The following is a 24,503-nucleotide window of genomic DNA, read 5'->3' on the forward strand; positions in this document are numbered from 1 at the left end:
TTAATGTAAACAATTATATTTCAAATGTAACCTTCCTTTGATTATAATCCCCTCAGCTACCAAGGCAGAGAGGAAAGGAAATGTCAACACAACCTAGAACCAGAAAACTGCTATACCGTCGAGGTGACTTTTCCTGTTTTATCGACAATTTCTTCACTCTTTGCAGCACTCATGTTTACCTCCTCTTCTCGTTTCATGCACAAAAATCAACCAAGGGACAACAAGATGGCGCAATCTAAGTTGATAGTCGATACCTGATTAGCTATTCAGTCCTGGGCCCCCCCCAAAACCACCATTTTAACATGTAACATGCTTTTAAATAGGAAAACTAACTTCTAGATAACAAATATTGTATAAAAACAATACTATATGATGTACTACAAACAAATCGAGTAGTCTTATGAAGTAATGAGATAATTATGGACTGTATCTTACCTTTGAGAGTGACTTTTGCTGTATCTTCTGCAAACCGCTTCTCTGCCAAACAGAGTCAGCAGCTTCTCCATATTTTAATGGTTACATTTTCGTCCTTTAAAAAATTATTTTAACGCCTTCGGCAGGCGTGACTATGGCCTTTTGTTGACTCCTTCTGCTGTAGTATGGTACACAAGGTTCATACTGCTTTGCCAAGTCAGTTACGTGCACACAGCACATGTTTTTCAATGATGTATTTCTCAAATTCAAAGAATAATATCCGCTTGTTCTTCTTAGCAATGTCTTTCACACTCAGTTTCTTCAGACCAACGGTTGTAAATACTAAGGTATGACTTGCTAGCTATTAGCTAACGAGCCAGATTGGTCGGATCTTAAAGGGTTCAATTTACTGTGACAATCACAATGTTTGCTTGCAACCTAAAGCATATCAATTAGCCAAGAGACAGCTCATATCCCCCCAGTAAGCAGATGTACCAATGTATAATGTTACCACATTAGCTCAAATAGCTATGCTAGTGTTGCCAGAGTTTGTGTCGTCCTATCCTACTTCTTAATGTTATGTTGTTGTATGTTATATATGGCATCTATTAAAATAGACAAGAGCAGAGTTACACTGTATATGCAAAAAGGGAATATAGTAGGGCTGAAAGATTAATGGAATTTAGATTTTTGGCTTCTCATGAAAAAATAATAATTATTAAGTATAAGTATAATATAAGTATTAATGGGCCATGTGACGTGCTTGCAAATTCCTGAGCTTGTGATGAACGTGGGAAGTCGTGGATATCATAACACTAACAACTATTTGCTTTACTAACTATAAACTAGGGCTGTCAAAGTTAACGCGATAATAACACGTTATCTATAAATTTAAATAGCGGCACTCGATTTTTTATCGGGAAATTGACGCGAACACTTCCTTTTTGACACTCGGGCCGTGCCGTAGCGGGGGGAACTTGACTGCAGTTCACTTGCTACTGATGAGCCACAAGCGAGCAGAAATGGACAAAAGAAAGTTTACCTTATGGAAATATCAGGTTCAAAGCCATGGCAAGTTGTTCTACCGACAAGAAAGGACTATTTTTCGCCGTGAGAAAAGGCGACATCTCTGCAGCAAACGTTCAGAGGTGGGTGGTGCTTTATTTCTGTGTTCAGATTACGCTTAAGGTGCAGTGATAATATAACATGTAGATTGTTACTGTGACTGCTTTAGTAAGTAAGATGACATAAAAGCTCAACAGAAATGAAAGACGAGACTTTTTTTTTGCAAACAGTCAATTCGACATTATAATAATAATAATACTAATGGATTAGATTTATATAGCGCTTTTCTAGACACTCAAAGCGCTTCACAGAGAAGTGAGAACCCATAATTCATTCACACCTGGTGGTGGTAAGCTACTTTTGTAGCCACAGCTGCCCTGGGGTAGACTGACGGAAGCGTGGCTGCCAGTTTGCGTCACCAGTGTGAGCGGCACCGGGGGCAAGGGTGAAGTGTCCTGCCCAAGGACACAACGGCAGCGATTTGGGATGGTAAGAGGCGGGGAGCGACCCTGCAACCCTCAGGTTTCTGGCACTGCCGCTCTACCCACTACGCCATGCCGTCCCTTATAACATGTCAAGACACTTTCTCAAAACAATCACACACCTTTCCGGCTTCAAAATAAAAGCGCTACGCTATACATCCGTTTAAATACATTTAGGGTTTCTCCTTAACATACGGCTTCATATTAGCCGCCACACCTAACAAAATAAACTAAGTACGGGCCCAATTTCAACAAGCTCCCAGCATGCTTTCATTCTTCAGTTGCAGCACTCGGTGGAAAAGTTTGTACACCCATGGTGTAGATAATTTGGAAAACAAAAACAACTTTAGATAAAAATATTAAGGTTTTAATGGGGCTCTCCTAGATGGTTGCCACTCCCATTTATTTGACACAGCGACACCATCCCAAATCCCTCATCTCCATTTAGCGTCACTTAAGGTGAGACGCAAAAAAAACGAAAAAGAAAAGTGGGACTTCAAAAAATAGCATCCTCCATATGTCATGCAATCTCAACTGATACAGGATGAAGTAAATCAATTATATATTTACACGTGACTAATTTTCCATTTGTTCTTTTTATATATTAAAAATAAATTGTCATGTTTTAAAATTGATAATTATTCATGATTATTATTTTTGCCATAAACGTCCAGCCCTAGAATAAAGTGCAAATCAGTGCTGTCTGAGATCCACACACTGTCAGACTGACGTGAACAAACAGCTCATTAGTTTCAGACACAGAATGGCGTGTTCCCAGTAGGGCTAAAAGCACTTATAAACTGTCTAAATTTCAGCATCAAGGCTTGATTTTGGGCAACACACTTTTGTGGGACCTGGGAGACTAATTTAAAATTGCCAACAAATAGTATAATATGGGCCCTTCAAAAAAGCGAATGTGTTTGCTAGAAGCTTCACCTGGATTTGGAAAGCTCCCTTGGCACACTAGAGCGGCTACTGTGATGATGAGGTTCGCGCTCTTTGACTTGTCTCCTTTCTGATGACGGACCATCCCTGCTTCTTCTTCCAGGGGAATATGAACGAGACCTTGTCAGAGGAGTACAACAACATCTTAAGGCAGAGCACAGGAAACAAGCAGAGCACTTTCAAAAGAACAACCGATTAGATAACCAGTAAATAAAAAATACACACAAATAGTCGTTAAGCCTTAATTACTACCAATGTTTGTAAACATTAGGGCTGTGAATCTTGGGGCACCACACGATTCGATTCAGAAAGGATTATTGACGATTAAAGACGATTCTCGATTCAAAACCAATACTTTTTTAATAACATTGGGTGCCAGTTTTATAACTAACTACATTCCTCCATAAAATAGATGAACAGCTCTACTACATTTCTATAATACTGAAAAGAAAACTGGTTTTGTTTAAAAAAAAAATTATACCTAAACATTTAATAACGTCAAATTTTTTTTAATCGATTAATAATCGTTACAAATAAGAATCGCAATTAACACGGAAATCTTTTTTTTTTTAACACCCCTAGTAAACATGGTCTTTAGTTTGTTCCTAGGAAGGTTCTAAAGACACACTTATACTACTACACACATGTAACCAAACCTCAAGTCTGCTTGACTTGTGTACTGTAAGAGGCATGTTCACAACAAATACAAACATGACCAAAGCTGCAAAAGTACAGTCTTGACCTAATGGTGTAGAGCAGTGTGACTGCAAGACCAAGTGTGATCGGCTTGTATAGTCCAAGTGGTATTTAAGAATTGTCCTAAACTGAGTAAAAAGAGTAGTAAAAATTGAAAGAAAAGGCTACAATAGACCCAATCTTACCGGGACCTGCGTGATCTCTTGTAGGCACTGGGAAGCGAGTGTCTGCTCTTTGGTCTCGATGTAGATCTTGACCTCGACCTTCTCTTGTGTTTTTTCTTCTTTTTGTCTCTTTCTCTTTCTCTCTCCCTATCCTTCTCCCTCTCCCGGTCTCTGCGTCTCTCACGATCGCTGTCTCGGTATCTATCTTTTTTGTCCGCGCTTCTGGAGGTAGAGTTGTGCGACGACGAGTGGGCCTCCCTGCTGCGATGGCTTCTTCTGCTCTCTATGTGAGATCTTTTATCTTGAAGATATGCAGGTGTCACAGAGGACATTTGCGAGGGAGGCAGATCAGACAGAAGAGAAAGGGCCTCTTGCATCTAGAAGCGGGACAGAGGCATGAAAATTCAGTCAGCGCATTTTACTTTTCGATTCAATGCCCCGATTGCACTTTGTAATTATTCTAAAGACACAAAAAGGCTACTCATTGATTGAAGACAACTGGTCTCTTTGTCAATTTGACGTTTGGGGAGAGTAAATAAATTCCCAAAAGCCTTATCTCTCTGTATGTAATCAATAACTGGGCCATTTATTTAGCAAGATCCAAGAGATGTAAACGGCAGGCTGGGAAGAGAGAGCGTACACAATGTTCATAACCACTTTACACAGTGGGGATATTGTGTCTTTGTTGTGCCTTGCAGTGCAGTTTAAACCGAACAGAAGCAATTAAGTGTGGATAAACAGGAAAGCAGCAAAAACAGGGTAACTTAAAGTGGACAACATGAATCTTTGTTTTTCAAGGTACATTACTCATACAGCAACATCTGATGATATCATTAATAAAGTCATTGTCCGATGTCCAACACTGTCCAAAACCCAATGCAAACGTTTTACTACATTGTATTTTTAACATCTAGCTGCTCCGTTACTTGTAGTGCACTCTCAGAATCGTTGAGAATGAAGGTGATTGTCGTTATTTCCTGTTAAAAAGTGCATAATAAACACAACAATACAATAATGAAACCGAAACTAAACAAATCAACCTTTGATTTGAAATATGAGTGAAATGTCTTACATGTATCATAATAGTTCATCACAAATTTGCCGTATCGTTTTAGTGTTGACCAAGTAACACAATAATACAATAGAACCTCTGTTTATAAACCCCTCACATGAAATGTTCGATTAATGAACTACACATCAAATAAAAATTTGCTTTAGCGCACGACCCTTGTCTCAGTGTACAGTGATAGAAGCATTTGTTTATCCTCCATATATTCAGATAAAAAAAAGACATGTGTTCTTGTCTCTCATAATGATTGTGAACAGGCAAAATTCCAAAAAATTGCAGTTCCCCTTTAAAGTACGAATAAAGTGGAAAAACAAGTTAACTTTATATTATTGTGTTTCATTGTATCAAATAAATCATATCCAGTTGTATTTACAATCCGCAAAGTATGTGAAAAGACCGTCCAAACATCACAAAATGCCACAAATTCAGTAAGCCATTTTGAATATTTCGCTCCAAATACCTTCAGCTATATCTGGACATTGACGTCACTGTAGTAACGCTTCTGCAATTTGACCATGTTATCAGATCAGTCATACTGGAAATACGCAAAAATTAGAAAGACATGTAGAAAGTCATGTGCTGTCTATCAGTCACAATCCTTATATAAGACATGAACATGTCCGCTAACAATCATGGAGTCAATGGCGGCTAGCCATTTGCCCACAAAACTCTCTAAACAACCATCCAAAACCTGCAAACAGTACTCTATTTACATCTTGTCACCTGAATATTAACCAAATATTAGTAATGTTGTTGTGATAAGCTCTAACGCAGACAAAGTACTTTTAGCTCCTAAAAATTATAGCTCACTCTCTTCATATTCAGGATAAAAAATATAAGGTTCTGAACCATAATTTGTCCAAAAGTAGTCGTTTTTGGCTCACACAAAGTCTGCATGACTTGAATTGTTGTTGGTAAGGAAGGGATCTGTGGTTTTTACCTCTACGTCACACAATGACGTGACTGTCTCAAAATGGCTCGGTAAAATCTGTGAGATTGATACTATTTTGATCATATCTATTTAATCGCAAACTTTGTCAGTCTTTTGGTGTCGTACATCAGATATATATGATAATAGCTTCAATATAGAGGCAACTTGTTTTTAAACTACTGATACTTTGAGGGATAATTGATCCATCACCCCATGATGTACCGTACTGTAAAATCGCTTTAGATTGTATTCAAAGTGTGCAAACTTTTAATAAAATATAGACCTTTGTTCAGGCTGGAACCCATTATTCATGTTAACATTGTTTCTTTTTTGCTTCAATATACAAACTTTTCAATTTAAAACCCTGTTCAAGAAACACTTACATTAGTACAAACCCCGTTTTCATGTGAGTTGGGAAATTGTGTTAGATGTAAATATAAACGGAATACAATGATTTGCAAATAATTTTCAACCCATATTCAGTTGAATATTCTACAAAGACAACATATTTGATGTTCAAAGTGATAAACATTTTTTTTTCTAAATAATCATTAACTTTAGAATTTGATGCCAGCAACACATGACAAAGAAGTTGGGAAAGGTGGCAATAAATACTGATAAAGTTGAGGAATGCTCATCAAACACTTATTTGGAACATCACACAGGTGAACAGGCAAATTGGGAACAGGTGGGTGCCAAGATAGCGTATAAAAGTAGATTCCATGAAATGCTCAGTCATTCACAAACAAGAATGGGGCGAGGGTCACCACTTTGTCAACAAATGCGTGAGCAAATTGTTGAACAGTTTAAGAAAAACCTTTCTCAACCAGCTATTGCAAGGAATTTAGGGATTTCACCATCTACGGTCCGTAATATCATCAAAAGGTTCAGAGAATCTGGAGAAATCACTGCACGTAAGCAGCTAAGCCCGTGCCCTTCGATCCCTCAGGCTGTACTGCATCAACAAGCGACATCAGTGTGTAAAGGATATCACCACATGGGCTCAGGAACACTTCAAAAACCCACTGTCAGTAACTACAGTTGGTCGCTACATCTGTAAGTGCAACTCTCCTATACAAGGCGAAAACCGTTTATCAACAACACCCAGAAACGCCGTTAGCTCATCTAAGATGGACTGATACAAAGTGGAAAAGTGTTCTGTGGTCTGACGAGTCCACATTTCAAATTGTTTTTGGAAACTGTGGACGTCGTGTCCTCCGGACCAAAGAGGAAAAGAACCATCCGGATTGTTATAGGCGCAAAGTTGAAAAGCCAGCATCTGTGATGGTATGGGGGTGTATTAGTGCCCAAGACATGGGTAACTTATACATCTGTGAAGGTGCCATTAATGCTGAAAGGTACATACAGGTTTTGGAGCAACATATGTTGCCATCCAAGCAAAGTTACCATGGACGCCCCTGCTTATTTCAGCGAGACAATGCCAAGCCACATGTTACATCAACGTGGCTTCATAGCAAAAGAGTGCGGGTACTAGACTGGCCTGCCTGTAGTCCAGACCTGTCTCCCATTGAAATTGTGTGGCACATTATGAAGCCTAAAATACCACAACGGAGACCCCCGGACTGCTGAACAACTTAAGCTGTACATCAAGCAAGAATGGGAAATAATTCCACCTGAGAAGCTTAAAAAATGCGTCTCCTCAGTTCCCAAACGTTTACTGAGTGTTGTTAAAAGGAAAGGCCATGTAACACAGTGGTGAACATGCCCTTTCCCAACTACTTTGGCACATGGTGCAGCCATGAAATTCTAAGTTAATTATTATTTGCAAAAAAAAAAAGGTTTATGAGTTTGAACATCAAATATCTTGTCTTTGTAGTGCATTCAATTGAATATGGGTTGAAAAGGATTTGCAAATCATTGTATTCCGTTTATATTTACATCTAACACAATTTCCCAACTCATATGGAAACGGGGTTTGTAGATCAGGCCGCCCGGATGCAGCTGAGATAGGCTCCAGCGCGACCCCAAAAGGGACAAGCGGTAGAAAATGGATGGATAGTAAATCAAGATTCCACTGTAGTAATGTGTAAATTTGAGATTATCCACCTACTATTTACAGGTTATCCATCCACTCATTATATTGGTTATATAACATTGTAAAAAAAAAACTCCCTATATGCAACTACAGTGGTACCTTGAACGCCCCATTTTTCAACAAAAATATTTTACTCTGGTTTTCGTATACCATCTTAGTTATCCTATGACCAAACATTGCGTGTACCAAATTAGTCTATATCATTTGGCCAGACAAATAAACCCCATGCGTTGGTAAATTAGTCTCCGTGCTTCTTTTTTTTAAAAATTGCATACAACTGCAAAATATCCCACTGTAATGTTGCAAAGTGAATCCTCGTGGTCATATATAGTATAGGGAAGCTCATTTAATTTGACAGTCCTCAATTTCTATTGGCCATCAGTCACATGAGAAAGGTCTACGATCAGAGCAGCCATCTTCTTTGCTTTGTCTCCAACATGTCACTCCTAAGCTTTTGCATCCATTGCTGTTAAGCCTTGACAAAGCGCTGTACATTTATAATGTAATATATCATATTTGTACACAAGTTCATGAGTATTATGGCAGTGTGTTTCATATTTCTTAAAATATATAAGCTAACGCTTAATATTCATATTCTACCCTGTACCTAACATAGTCACTCTTTTTGAGTTGTCTTGTAATAAAAATACATGTGAAAAATAATATTAAGTGCCTTAAAAATCATGCATGTTTAACTATATAAAAACATGTTTTTGTATAAGTGCTTCAGTTTCACAAAATAAGAGTATTCATGCATTGTAAACACTGTGATAAAGACAAAGAGTAAGCAATCTTCTAATTGATGTCAACGGCAAGGACCAGTGTTTAGCTATCACTATGTGCTAAATACAAGCGATAGACCAACCACTATGTGGCTACATAAAGTTGCCAGCACTTTGATAAAGAAGGTGAAAAACACTATTGTATTCAAGACCCACTCGACATCCATTGCTTTCGCTTTCGGTCTCCCCTAGAGGAGGGGGGGGGGGGGGTACCCACATATGCGGTCCTCTCCAAGGTTTCTCATAGTCATTCACATTGACGTCCCACTGGGGTGAGTTTTCCTTGCCCGTATGTGGGCTCTGTACCGAGGATGTCGTTGTGGCTTGTACAGCCCTTTGAGACACTTGTGATTTAGGGCTATATAAATAAACATTGATTGATTGATTGAATAATTCAGCAAAGTGTGAAAGTGGCGTTTGTGTGGCTCTCTTTTCCCCTCTTCCCTCTAAGATCATTGTCGTCTTCGTTAGCAAAGTCTTCAATTAAGTTAAATACTCATTTATTCATTTAATGTTATTTACATGTATATAAAATATATAACACGTGTTTTATCTCAATATGTTAGGGCAGTAGTTATCAGACTTTTTTCACCAAGTACCACTTCAGAAAACACTCAGCTCTCAAAGTACCACCATAATGACCAACATTAAAATACAGTAGCATAGTAGGGCTAAGTATTCCCTAAAAACAAGCCTTTATGTAACAAGTATATATATACCTGTATATATTTTTTGGCCACTGTTACATTACATTCAGTTGGAACAGTAACATGGTGTTTGAATTTCACTGGTTAGGTTTTTACAACTTATTATATTAATTAGATGTACATAATTTCATATGGGAGAGATTGCTTCGGTTTTTGCCAAACTTTTTGGTAGCGTTTACTAATGTAACCCATGGTACCACTGCACTACTACCTCTCGTTCTCTAGGAGACAAACATTTTGGTATAGCACATGAAGGAGATGCTGTGGCCAATAAATATAGCATGGACATCCAATCAAAACCTATTGCTTTCTTGCAAACATTACTCCACAATTCCCATCCAAAGCTGCTATCATTCTGAATGAAAACCATTGTTTGCTGGACAGCACAATGAAGTTGCTTGGTGTCTCTCATTAACCCAATGCTGCCCCGTCGGCTCACATTAGTTTGGACTGCTGCTGAAAAAGATAGCCCGAGTCCATCAGTGGATTAAACATGACCCTAAATCTTGCAAGGGCAGATTTCATCTTTCTGGGTTGAAGCTTGAGTTGTTATTGAGGCCATTCCATTTTTAGAAGTGCAATCAGTGAAGCGCTACTGCTACTACTACTTTTCAATTTCATTTCATGCTGATGTAAACTTATTTCTACAGATTGAGCCCATCTAGGCCAGCGAGTGGCCAAGAACCTTGCACAAACGTCCGATTTATGCAAAGCCTCATTCTCACGAGGTTTCTTGAAGCAACCACAGCAACTAAGGCATTTACATCAAATATGATAGTTTTAAAAATGTACAAAATAAACCAACAACCAGGAATGTATAGATGGGAATACTAGTTAAAAAAATGTTATCCACCATGTAGAATGCGAGTAATCGAACTTTCAAATGATCGAGTTTATATTGCATCACTACATTATCTTTAACCTCTTGAGGCATAAAAAATTAATTCCTTACTTAGTAGTAATAGTGGCAAAGATAGTCTGCTATCCAATTGGTTTGCTATGCAGAAAAAAAAAACAACAGAAATATACTAGTAAGCAAATGAAAATGAATAATTCTGTAAATTCAACTGTACCGTAATTTCCGGATGATAAACCGAATATACATTAAATGTAATTCGAACTCACTTAATTTTTTTGCCGCATTTTATTTTGTGCATAAACAAGCCGCAAACGTACAAATTGAAACACTGATTATTTACACAGACGCTTACACATTTAACAAAAGACAGTGCCTGTAACACAACATAAAGTAGCCTACCAGAAAAGTAATTGAGCGCTACCTTCATTATCTTCCCACTGCGCACCGAAACCGCTGAAGTTGTCTTCAGTATCGGAGTTTAACAGACTTTGACATTTTCTCAGCCTCTTTTTCACTTTCATTTTAAGGCAAATTCGCCTTGCCAATTTCATTGGTCTGATGTGACAAGGCTAAATTTGTTGGCGGCATGAAGCTTGTGAACCCCCCAAAAATCCAGGAATTAGCTGCATCAATGTACAAACTCCTTTTCCATATGAGTTGGGAAATTGTGTTAGATGTAAATATAAACGGAAAACAATGATTTGCTAATCATTTTCAACCCATATTTAGTTGAATATGCTACAAAGACAACATATTTGATGTTCAAACTGATAAACTTTTTTTTTTGCAAATAATCATTAACTTTAGAATTTGATGCCAGCAACACGTGACAAAGAAGTTGGGAAAGGTGGCAATAAATACTGATAAAGTTGAGGAATGCTCATCAAACACTTATTTGGAACATCCCACAGGTGAACAGGCAAATTGGGAACAGGTGGGTGCCCTGATTGGGTATAAAAGTAGATTCCATGAAATGGTCAGTCATTCACAAACAAGGATGGGGCGAGGGTCACCACTTTGTCAAAAAATGCATGAGCAAATTGTTGAACAGTTTAAGAAAAACCTTTCTCAACCAGCTATTGCAAGGAATTCACCATCTACGGTCCGTAATATCATCAAAGGGTTCAGAGAATCTGGAGAAATCACTGCACGTAAGCAGCTAAGCCCGTGACCTTCGATCCCTCAGGCTGTACTGCATCAACAAGCAACATCAGTGTGTAAGGAATATCACCACATGGGCTCAGGAACACTTCAGAAACCCACTGTCAGTAACTACAGTTGGTCGCTACATCTGTAAGTGCAAGTTAAAACTCTCCTATGCAAGGCGAAAACCGTTTATCAACAACACCCAGAAACGCCGTCGCTGGGCCTGAGCTCATCTAAGATGGACTGATACAAAGTGGAAAAGTGTTCTGTGGTCTGACGAGTTCACATTTCAAATTGTTTTTGGAAACTGTGGACGTCATGTACTCCGGACCAAAGAGGAAAAGAACCATCCGGATTGTTATAGGTGCAAAGTTGAAAAGCCAGCATCTGTGATGGTATGGGAGTGTATTAGTGCCCAAGACATGGGTAACTTACACATCTGTGAAGGCGCCATTAATGCTTAAAGGTACATACAGGTTTTGGAGCAACATATGTTGCCATCCAAGCAACGTTACCATGGACGCCCCTGCTTATTTCAGCAAGACAATGCCAAGCCACGTGTTACATCAACATGGCTTCATAGTAAAAGAGTGCGGGTACTAGACTGGCCTGCCTGTAGTCCAGACCTGTCTCCCATTGAAAATGTGTGGCACATTATGAAGCCTAAAATACCACAACGGAGACCCCCGGACTGTTGAACAACTTAAGCTGTACATCAAGCAAGAATGGGAAATAATTACACCTGAGAAGCTTAAAAAATGTGTCTCCTCAGTTCCCAAACGTTTACTGAGTGTTGTTAAAAGGAAAGGCCATGTAACACAGTGGTGAACATGCCCTTTCCCAACTACTTTGGCACGGGTTGCAGCGATGAAATTCTAAGTTAATTATTATTTGCAAAAAAAAATAAAGTTTATGAGTTTGAACATCAAATATCTTGTCTTTGTAGTGCATTTAATTGAATATGGGTTGAAAAGGATTTGCAAATCATTGTATTCCGCTTATATTTACATGTAACACAATTTCCCAACTCATATGGAAATGGGGTTTGTATAAGGATCAGGGTTCAAAGCGTGGAAAAAAGTATAGTTCCGAAATTACGGTTACCAATGGTTTCTATCAGTTGCTATAAACTGAAAATCACACCTCTTTTTCTTGACTGTACAACCATACTTGCCAACCTTGAGACCTCCGAATTCGGGAGATGGGGGGGCGGTTGGTGTGGGGGGCCGGGTTGAGGTGGGCAGGGGGCGGGGTTGGTGTGGGGGCAGGGTTTGGTAGTAGCGGGGGTGTATATTGTAGCCCGGAAGAGTTAGGGCTGCAAGGGATTCTGGGTATTTGTTCTGTTGTGTTTATGTTGTGTTACGGTGCGGATGTTCTCCCGAAATGTGTTTGTCATTCTTGTTTGGTGTGGGTTCATGGTGTGGCGCATATTTGCAACAGTGTTAAAGTTGTTTATACGGTCACCCTCAGTGTGACCTGTATGGCTGTTGACCAAGTATGTCTTGCAGTCACTTACGTGTGTCTGTAGAAGCCGCATACAACATGTGACTGTGCCGGCACGCTGTTTGTATGGAGAAAAAGCGGACGCGACGACAGGTTGTAGAGGATGCTAAAGGCAGTGCCATTTTCACCCAGACAACAATATTGAGGATATTGTTGTCCGGGTGAAAATCAGGACAAATTCGGGAGAATGGTTGCCCCGGGAGATTTTCGGGAGGGGCACTGAAATTCGGGAGTCTCCCAGAAAAATCGGGAGGGTTGGCAAGTATGTGTACAACATCATCAATGGGGCATTGCTTTTGGTGAGAAAATATCTAATAACCATTCCAAGAATGTACGACATCCATAGTCTATGTCATTAGATCCTTGTTTGTATTTAGAAAATATCTTCACCACATCAATAAAAGCCATCCATAGTTTATTTCATTATTTCAATGTTTTGTCTGGTTCGACAAAATCTCTTCACGACATCACTATAAGACATTTCATGAATATATGCAATATGGCGGCTATATTTGATTACAAATACTGTAACTTTCAAATATGTTGTTGAACTAACGAGTCACTTAATAAAGTCATGGATGTAAGATTGCATTCATGATATATGCTACACGTTTGTTCAATTATAACATGAAGATTTTTATTACATGTAATCTTAATAAACTCATGATCATACTGTAATGGTGGTGGATATACGAAGGAGGCAGAATGACTGTGCGCAAGTTAGCCTTTTATTTGTTTTCACAAAACCGGCACTGTAGAGCCAACAGGCAGAAGCACGACACACCCTCACGAGAACAAGCTCCATGTACACTTCCGAGTTTCTTCTTCGCTTCCAGACTAGTCTAACACTGTGACAAGCCTGCCGCTGCCTTCTGCAACCCACATTGGGTAATTACAGTTCACTACACAGTATTTCCATTGCTACAATACTTATTTGTGCCTTTTAGGCAACTTTGGCCATGTAGAAGTAGCTCTAGTACTGGTACAAGTTAGTGGGTTTAGTATTTTAAGTCATGATAAAATCATGTGACATAGTATATACTGGTCAACAGCAATATATTCATGTGTTACAGCACTCGGGTTTCCACAAGGTTATACATTTTTTTCCCCCAATCTACTGACTACTATCATTCTCTTTACCGTTAACCTATACTATAACACGGTCCAAACTCAACATTGCTGGAATTATTAGAAGCATTCACTCTTTGATTTTTCATCGCTTCACACGCAAGCTAGCTAAGCATAGTTTAGCCTAGCTTCTCTAGCTCCAAAAACATCACCACTCTGACTCCGGCATAAACGCGAGTTTGGCTTAATGTAACAATTGCACACTTCTCTCAGAGAGGTTGTCCCTGCTGGAGAGATGTGTCCACATGTTACAACAGAATAATAACATACATTTAGACGGTGTGGACACGCCAGTTAGCGCAGGCTGCACTAGGCCTACTCGCCTAGCTAGCCTTGACTCTCAGCAGCCAGCGAGCCACGGTGCGCCGGAAAGTGTGAACAAGTCAGTTAGTGCAGGAGAAGAGCGGCAGAGTTAGCGTTTTTTTAACAGAAATCTAAAAAAAATACCTAATTGGCTAGAACAATAGCTAAATTCTGCTAAATAGCGAACATTGAGGATGCCTGATAAGTATCCTTTCTGAGAACAAGCGTCCCTTGCAGTGGACATTTGCGTTTTGCATAACTAACCTATTTGTATCTCTCTCAAAATGTTTTACCTTGACATAAGACCAAAAAAGCAATGTGTACTGTGGAAGACGCTGTAAACATAACCTGGTCATACAGTATGTACTTTAACATTACCATAAGGCTTCATAATAGTTCTTCAGTCCTCAAGTCAATCCCTTCCATTCCCAATGTGGTAAACTCTTTAAGAGAAGGGTGAAGCATAAAACATGGACAAGGGAGGGATAATGCAAACAGAAGGGATGACAAAGAAAGCAGACGAAAGCAGGAGGAAAATCAGATAAAGCGGTGACGTCTGCAATGTGGAGTGCCGGGTGCATGGGACAATCAATAGTTATTTTAAAAACAACAGTCAGGGAAGTCGGGAGAGGAATATTTATCACACCTTTCGGTTGGAGCACTATCGGCAGTCTGGGCTAAGGCAGAGATAATGAAATGATGGGAAGCAAGGTTTGTTTAAAATTAGGTCTGACTTACGGGAATCTTATCCCCTACACAGGCTGGCATCTCACCTGCTCGGGCAAGATATACTTAGGTTTCAATATCAGCAAGAGGAACAGTAAACAGCAACAGTGCTTAGGCAAGACAATGGTGGAGGGAGAGGCACTTGAAGATTAGGAGTATAGTGGTGACATTCTCTTATCACTTCAAATGAGTATTGATTAATTATGATACAGTATAAAAAGCATCTGCCAAATTACACTTTAGTTCATACCATATTGTCTAATTTGGACAAATGATAAAAGTAGGCATGGAAAGGAAAAGTGATGCTGAATGATCACAGGAACAGCAACAACAACAGTGACACTACAAATCAGCCATCGCATGTCCAAATCTACTTTAACTTATTGATCGTTAAAGTTTATGTTATGTAATAGACTATCGTCCAGCTCTAACAAATGAATAGAGGCGCCAGGCCAAGGGAACTATAATAACAGTTAACCTATTGATCTTCCACAACCACAGATGTCTGCACCAAGATCAATTCAGAGAAAATGCATCATGCACTAAAGGAAGTTCCTGTGCGGCGAAAACCGCCCCCACACTTCCAGGAACACAGATTTGGGAATTCAGATCTCTAGATCTAGAAGAGGGTTTGCAAGTCTCCTTTTCTAGTTTATACAGAAGATGCTTTTTTAATGGCGTTGAGGTCAGGGCTTTGTTTGGGTTAGGCATACATGGCAAACATACTGTTATCGTCTAATTTGCATATTACCATCACACACTGGGAAAGTGAAGGGTTTCTAAATGACAGAAAAGTGTCTCCAGGTTCTGTATTATTAATACTGTAGCTAGTCATGAGTCCCGCTAGTCAAAGGCTGCTGCACGACGCTCCCACTGTAAATACGTGGAATTATGTGACTGCTATTTGATTACAGAGTAAATGCATGACGCAAGAAACACTTCCTGTAGCGGGCCGCCACAAATACATGAACGTATTGGAAACACTACGATGTGGAAGTTAATAAACATCTGGAGTGACTCCTACACACCTGGCCTATAAGTTAACAGACCAGTTATGCATACATGTTAGCTACTGAATCTTACTTAATAGGGTTTCCCTGCCTGCTTTTCAGTGTTTATTTTGACAGACACCAGGCTTCTAAATTTCTCGACTACGACAAAAATCTTATGAAATCATATAAACAACAGATAGACCCTGTATTATTGCCGCACCATAATACAAAGATTAAAGGAAGGCACCCTACATCAAAAAGGGGAATTATCTATCATTTTTATTTATCCATTGGTTCCACTTTGTAGATTTCATGAGTCAAGGTCTGATGTAGTGCTGTAAAGATGCAATTGATTGGGTAGAAGCCTGTCCTCTGATTTAGGACAGGGTGATTATGTGATCGTGATCGATAATCGTGATTAATTTGAGTTCTATCACAGTGATCAGCTGATAGCATATACTCAATTACCTCAAACATGGCAGAAATGTTTGTTAGAAGTTACCACAGAAGTAAACAGTAGGGAGGCAACGGTGCTCAATATAATCCTGCACGGAACAATCCACCTTTATTGACCGTGATTCTTTGTGTGTGTTTGCGTGAATGTGTTTCTGTCAGGCTGGTCATGACGTAATTAATGTTCAATCAGCATTGTGCCTCTTCCCGCTTACACAGCTGGAAGTGGAGCCCAGAAGAATAAAATAAATAAATATGGCTAGCAATAGCATAGAAGTTGAAACACAAAATTGAGACAGACTTTTGTCTCACTGACTGCTGCAGCACAACAATAATGCCCTGCCCTCAATGTGAACTCGCAGGCAGGCACAGAATCTCTGATTCAACTCCTCTGATATAACATGTACAAAAAAAACAGACACTTTTTGTTCAATTCATTTTTGAGTTTGTGTATACAAGTATTTTGTTCCTGAGATAATCAATAAATGTGTTTTTTGTGTTGGTACACAGTATGTTACAGTACCTCAAATTCAAACTGTACCTTAATGTACTTTCAATAAATATAAGCTACAGTATTTGAGTTTTTAAAACCTTCACAATCTAGGTCACCGCTTGCCATTTGCCGAAGTACTGGAGAGAAGCACTGATGTATACAAGTAATTCAAGAATACAAATACTTACCCATTACTTTTCCATTTGTAAATGATGTTTAATAAATGTTAAAGGGGAATTGCACTTTTTGTGGGATTTTGCCTATCGTTCACAATCATTGTGAAAGACATCCATCCATCCATCCATTTTCTACCGCTTGTCCCTTTTTGGGGTCGCAGGGGGCGCTGGAGCCTATCTCAGCTGCATTCAGGCGGAAGGTGGGGTACACCCTGGACAAGTCGCCACCTCATCGCAGGGCCAACACAGATAGACAGACAACATTCACACTCACATTCACACACTAGGGCCAATTTAGTGTTGCCAATCAACCTATCCACAGGTGCATGTTTTTGGCGGTGGGAGGAAGCCGGAGTACCCGGAGGGAACCCACGCAGTCACGGGGAGAACATGCAAACTCCACACAGAAAGATCCCAAGCCCAGGTTTGAACTCAGGACTTCTCAGGACCTTTGTATTGTGAGGCACATGCACTAACCCTTGTACCACCGTGCTGCCCTTGTAAAAGACATGACGGATATATTTTGTTCAATGCATTCTAACTATTAAATACATTTGATCAAAAGTCTCCTTACAATGGAGCCGAGGGGAACCTCTAAATTCTGCCTATAAAGCCCTTAAAAAAAACATTCAAACACCTCCATTAAGTATTTATAAACATGATGTAAGTATACATGTAATGTAGTAATGGGCGCATTTATAATACAATGTAATGTTTACATATTTTGATCATTCTAAGCATACGCGGCGCATTAATTTAAAAAAATACATCACAACGTTCTCTTTTGTTTTTTTCTTCATCACTGATTATTACTCATTGCAGACTTCATGAGAGTCAACAAACATAATAAACATCACTTACTGTGTAAGGTCTGCTGTCATTAGTATGCCGACTGCTAGAATGTTCATATATTCCAATTTAGATGAATGACGACTCATAATCCTCGCAAAGAAAGGGGGGACGGTTGACCAAGCCTTTTTTCGTGTCATTCTCACCATTCCTGGTTCTAAATTGGATGTCACCGTGCACCAACTTATTGGAATACGTCCTAAGCCTTCTTCTGTGGAAGGCATTAAAGTTACATTGTGACAATCATAGTACCTATGATTTATTTATTAGAGCACTTTAATCTCCATATTAACAACATAGCCATTATCTACCAAAATGTATTGCACATATATTTTAACACAGATAGAATGTAAAGCTACAGATATATTTCATTGTAACATTAGTAAAAGTAGAGAAAGTCAGTGTTACCCCCCTTCCCCCTGTAATATAGGTTTCTGTTTCAACAGAAACAGAAATGTATCTTATAGAGAAGGCTCCGACACTGTTATCCACACAGTGTGATAATAGTTTGGTCATTCGACAGGCTACTGTTGTGTCTCCTGACTTCTCCTGATGGAAAATCATACAGAAGAGCTTATCTATGTACAGTCATTCTACTGCCTAATCTAACACTGTGACAATCATCAACTTTATTTTCATGTAATGCATTTTTCAGTGTAGCTATTATCAAACAATATGACCTCCACATCATCTGATAGTAATAGTAGCAGCAGCAGAACCAATTGGGACTTAAGTTGTCTCTGCCAATTACATTCTGATGACCCCTTACAAACACCCCAAAGCGAAGGACTTTTGTCGCTAGAAAAGGATCTGAAAGATTTCATTGAAATTGCGAATGCTATACCTTCATGTATAAATGTTACATTTGATCAATTGAATGATGGTTCAGGTATCGCATCAACACTTGTATTAAATAAGGCCAAATACCACAAACGCTGCAGAAGCTACTGTAGTAGTTCTTGTGTTAAAAGGGCTGGAACGCATGAGGATCATGCTGTCCCCTCCTTATTAAGTCCTAAAAAGCTTCGATCATGTCATCCCCAAACCAGTGGTATTCATTGTGTGATATGTGAAGGGGAGGATACGAAAGATCTGCACAGGGCATTAACAAATAATGTTGATTCCAAAATGAAAAGCTGGGCAGAATCTAGTAAAGATTTTAAATTTCTTGGGAGATTAGTTACTCAAGCCTTTGATGTGCACGCAGCAGATGTGTACTATCATACCAAATGTTTTTATTAGAGTCAGGCAACCTCCGTCAAACTGAATATTCCCAATTTTGGAATGTGGGGATGGAACAGCTCGACAACAAAGACTTGGGAACCATACTGGACCCATCTGCCAGATGCCAGTACAGCCTGTGCCATCCTTCTTCGCTGCGGGTGCAAGAAGTCTTGCAGCGCAGTGGTCCCCAACCACCGGGCCGCACAAGAAATACATTAAAAAAAATACAAAAAATACAAAATAAATATATTTTTTTAAATTAAATCAACATAAAAAACAATATATACATTATAACCTCCCCCCCACCCCCCGGTTCGTGGGACAAATTTTCAAGCGTTGACCGGTCCGCAGCTACAAAAAGGTTGGGGACCACTGTTGTAGCGGGCGCTGCAAGTGCTTTAAATCTGGGATCTGTTGCACCTCATTGTGTGGATGTGAGGGTGCATGCACCAACAATGAGGGTCCAGCACACTAACCTGGATGCGCACACTTGGTGCAGCTTTTGTCAAGTAATTGGGGAACAAAAACAACTACAACAACCCCACCCCCCAAAAAAATGAAAAAATTAAAACTAAAAAAAATTAAAAAGGGAGAGAAGAAGACGTGGCCAAATAGTAGTTGCCCTTTAAGCGAAACCAATGTATTCAACATGTCACAACCCCCCCTCCCGACATTTCATATAAACATTAGAAAGGAATCATGCATGTTGCATCAGGTTTTACTCCTAACAATGCCCAAGTTACGTCCAATGTCTTCAAAATAGCAAAACGCCACTTGGAAATATGCAAATTAGGAGTCTAGACACACCCAAAAATAAAAATGAGCATTTCAACACATATCTAATTGTCAAAACACATGAAATAGACACCAAGTTTACATTTGTAGTTCATCTGTTTCAAATGTGAGAGACAAAAGCTATTACAAGTGGCGGCCATATTTGATTGGCCGCTGTGGCGACCCCAAAGGTCACCGTCGAGGGCGCCCTAGCTAAATCATTTAAGTATGCCCTTAGCTACACCTGTGCCAAATTTGGCGCTTTTAGACAAAAGTGAACGAAAATATCCCTAAGGGCCTCCACTAAAAGAGAGAATACTATCACAGTGCTCTGTAGTAAGTCCCTAGACACAGGATGACTTTGAAAGCAAAACAAAAGGATTTATTGTGCTTTTGTCAAGTTATTTTGCTTAAACATGCAGCCACTTATCCATTAATTTTCTACAGCTCGTCCCTTTCGGGGTTTTGCTTAACCAATTTCATGTAATAAAGATTAAGGAAATAGTTAAAATATTGTTTTAATTATGTTACACTGCCGTCCTGTGTTTTTTTGTCTGATAATATTGTGATTAAAATTTACAGTAAAAGCATGTAAACGGTATCGGCCGATCTCAAGCACACCTGTGAAGTGAAAACCATTTCAGGTCTTGAACCTCATCGAGAGAAAGCCAAGAGTGTGCGAAAAAGTAATCAGAGCAATGGGTGGCTATTTTGAAGAAACTACAATATAAAACATGTTTTCAGTTATTTCACCTTTTTTGTTAAGTACATAACTCCACATGTGTGCATTCATAGTTTTGATGCCTTCAGTGACAATCTACAATATACATATATATACAGTATATACAGTATATATTGATTGCATCATTATACAGTACAACGGTAAGACAAACGTGTTTCTGCATCTGTAATAAATACTTTGCATCTCACATGAAATACAAATCCTGACTCTTTAATTGACAGATTTTGAAGCAGGCGGCCTGGAGCTCCCATAGCCAATTGAGCAAGACATTATTAGGACGAAGACCTACATTGTCACCATAGCCGCGTGTTTCCAATTTAAAGTGGCATGGACTAGCTCTACCTGTCAGCCGTAATTATACAGTATGATTGCTGAAGTTTGCCAATACAAACATGCTAATTGAAGCAAAGTTTCTCATTCCAACTGAAGTGTTGTTTTTAAAACCACACTTTTCCCGACATTGATGGCAACATTCAGGAAGTAATAACACACTGTGGAGTCTGATTTGCCACACAAATTAAAACGTAACCACTAGCAAATGTGTCTGTCATGATTCTCACTTTATGAATTATTGTGACCTCCAGGTATTGCCAAAAAACAATAACCAAATAAACTTAATTAAAGAGAGCATAAGTCCATTCAAGATGGCTAATAATAATTAGGTTAGTGTTTTACATATCTACATTGTTCTTTGAGTAATTTCCCTTGATCAAGCCTGTTCATTCTACACAACAAAATATTAAAACAATGTAAGATTTGAGCAAATATTGTAATATATCAATATCGGTCAATACTCAAGGCTCCAATATAAGTATCGGAATTAAACAAGTTGTATCAAGACTCCCTTATTTAAATGCACGGGAGCATTTATTTGAATCTGTAAATGTTAGTGTGATTATTGTTCTTACATTTATTTTTCAGATGAGATGTATCAGGAGTGAGCCCTAAGGAAATGTCTTTGATTATCTATGAAAACAAATTATTACCATCATTTTCAGACCATAAGGCTCACCGAATTATAAGGTGCACTGCAAATGGGCAGGTCTATTCAGGTCTGTATTTTTCAAAGGAGTACCAGATTAAAAGGTGTCATATTATGACTTTTTTTTCTACATTTAAAACACTTTCTTGAGGTCTACATAACATGTAATAGTGGTTATTTGGCCAAAATGTTTTACAGACCAACTTCAAGTCGCTCTTTTACCGTCTCTTCGAGATGCGCCATTTTGTGGGCGATCTTGTTTACAAGGCTCTTGTTTACATGGCCCACTTCAGCAGCGTCTTCTTTCCGCCATCACCTGTAGTTTTGGCGTTTCCGTAGCGAGTTCACTGACAGATATAAATAAGAACTGTACACTACTTTGTATTAGTAATGACAACAGCAAAGGATAAATGCCACGTTAAAAGAGGATAAAGACAAAGAAGGAGCTTGTTGACTACGGCGCGGGCTGCAATGGCGGAAGCACGCACATTTTCGAGACTTACTGATGCAGATCCCAAATACCCATCAGCAGGGACCAATAGGTAAGAACAGTTGGTTTGCATAATAATGCAAAACAAAACACCAGATGTCTCCTAATAGGTGCCATTTTGGAGTTCTTAGAGCATAATAATTCCCTTTTGTTGAAGCACAGTACGTCTGACAACGGTGGCCGTAATGCGGCGACAATCCATCATGCGGCTTTGTAATAAAACATTTTGACAGATTTCTGAGCGCCGTGTGTAATGCTCTATATTCTCAAACATCAAAGTTTTGGGCTTGCTTGCTGGTGTCATATTGCAGTCCCCACATATTTCTTATGTGTGACTGCAATCAACTTGTCACATGTATTACACCATGTACCAAATAAAATTGCATCGAGGGCGGTAAGCACAACCAGAATTATTCCGTACATTAGGCGCACCAGGTTATAAGGCGCACTGACGATTTTTGACAAAATCAAAAGAGTTTAAGTGCGCCTTTTAGTTAGAAAAATAGGGTAATTGATTCACTGTTGTTTGAAAAGCTATTTGTTTTTTCACGAGGCCAGCGCTGTGTGGAGAAGCACTGTTTTACAAGTCTGCATAGATGTTAGAAATCTTCTTCAGACATCAAACTAGTAAAGACTGAAATAACAGCCCTTCTGCTAGTTGCAGCTAAGTAGTGCGCTCAATTCGAAATCCATCAACAATCAAATAGACAAAATCAAGTACATGATTATTGATCAGTTTCCCAACTAATCAATATTAGGACCATTCCTTATTAAATGCATGGATCAATCAAAATAATGACCCAATTTAGAGATAGGACATGTAAACTATTTTCAGTTATTTGGGGTCACAATAATAATTTATAATTCAGGGGTAATTGATCATTTAAAAAAATGGTTTCATGAATTAATTTCAATTAGTTATATAAAAGGGCACATGAGAAAGGGGTTGAGTTCCAGCCATTAAGTGAACTTTGATTTTAAATGTCTGGTAATATCCAAGAATAATACATTTATTTGTATAAATTAATTCCAATGTGAACAAAAAAATCTCATACAAATTGTATTTTCTGTACGCCCCACAGGAACAGAAAAGGCATTATTCGATAAGTTAGAGTAACGCTGTCTTGTTCGGGTGCCAACAATTTGTCCTTTTAAGGATTGCTTAACCATGATTTCAGCAGGGGTGAGTAGGTTAATGGTCTGTTTAAATTATGTAGTAACATGAACACAATGACAATTACAGAAGCTCCTTTATCAATCATTTATCTACCTCAAGCCGTGTAGATAAGTCTAGTTCAGCTCTCTTGGCCTCTGGCTCCCCTGCTAATGGGCTGCGGAGAGTCTGGAGGAATAGTGCTGCCTTCCTCTTCCTCTCAGCCTGTAGCTGTTTCTCCTTGGACTCTTTGGATGCCTGCGCCAGCTTTTCTCTGGCTGCAGCTGCCAGACGATCCTCCAGTCTCTGTTTGGCTAAGATGAAAGAGGGAACATTTTAACAATTTTGTTTTCTTACCATTGCTGAAATATATTTCCACTCGATTAAGGGCATAAATAAACAATATGAAGCGTAAGAGTCAGAAATGCTCTTCTTTTCACGCTACCTTGTCAGATAAAAGATGGTTAATGGTCCGTGGAAATGTAAGCCAAAAAATCTACATGGAATCGATGGTGGAATTTATTTTCCGCATGCTGTCAGATCAAACAAAAGTTGATGGTTGCAGTTTGCCATTTTCTGCACTTAATGATAAGCCAAACTACGCCTGTGGTGGCGGACAAATCTGAAGAAATCAGAGATGACATATAAATCCGAGTTAGGGCCATATTAGAATAGGCGAGGAGAAATCTGCACGACAATGGAGGAGGAATACATTAGTAGCTCTGAGAGATGATGATGATGAAGAAAGATGGAGCAACAAAAATGGGTGAAAGAACATGTGAACAGGCTTAGAAAACACCAAAACAACATAAGAGAAGGATACAATTAGGCAAGAGAAAATAAGTACCGTGGTACCTACATTTTTGTATGCCGCACTTTATGGACAATTTCATTTTCGACACATAATCACCAATATTTCCCCAGGTTTTTGTACCCCATCAAGGTTATGGTATGGCTTAACTTTGTGCCTAATAAACTATGTGGTGTACCCAGGCAGGTATCATTCCGTGGAATTGGGGGCCCAGACAAAGTATCCTGTATGTTGGTGACTCAAGTCTCTGTGCCTTTTTTAAAGTGCACACAACTGCAATAACCCACTATGGGGCCAAATATGTCATGATCTGTTAGGGATGGAGGTGGAGGTGATGCACGGGATATAAGTTAAACTATATTTTATTCTCTATTGAATATGTTGTGTT

At 39.0% G+C, this 24,503-nt stretch overlaps 1 protein-coding gene across 1 annotated transcript in view; it reads right to left on the bottom strand.

Moving 5' to 3' along the window:
• sfswap (splicing factor SWAP) overlaps window positions 1-24,503 on the bottom strand; it is a 130,824-nt gene that overhangs the window by 16,160 nt on the left and 90,161 nt on the right. The window contains exons 15-17 of the mRNA XM_062031151.1: window positions 23,422-23,618; window positions 3,788-4,143; window positions 2,898-3,026 (exon numbers count right to left, since the gene is read on the bottom strand). Of these exons, the coding sequence (XP_061887135.1) occupies window positions 2,898-3,026; window positions 3,788-4,143; window positions 23,422-23,618 (682 nt within the window). The remainder of the gene's footprint in view (window positions 1-2,897; window positions 3,027-3,787; window positions 4,144-23,421; window positions 23,619-24,503) is intronic.

The sequence above is a fragment of the Entelurus aequoreus genome, linkage group LG21, assembly GCF_033978785.1.
Source record: "Entelurus aequoreus isolate RoL-2023_Sb linkage group LG21, RoL_Eaeq_v1.1, whole genome shotgun sequence".
Lineage (NCBI taxonomy): Eukaryota > Metazoa > Chordata > Actinopteri > Syngnathiformes > Syngnathidae > Entelurus > Entelurus aequoreus.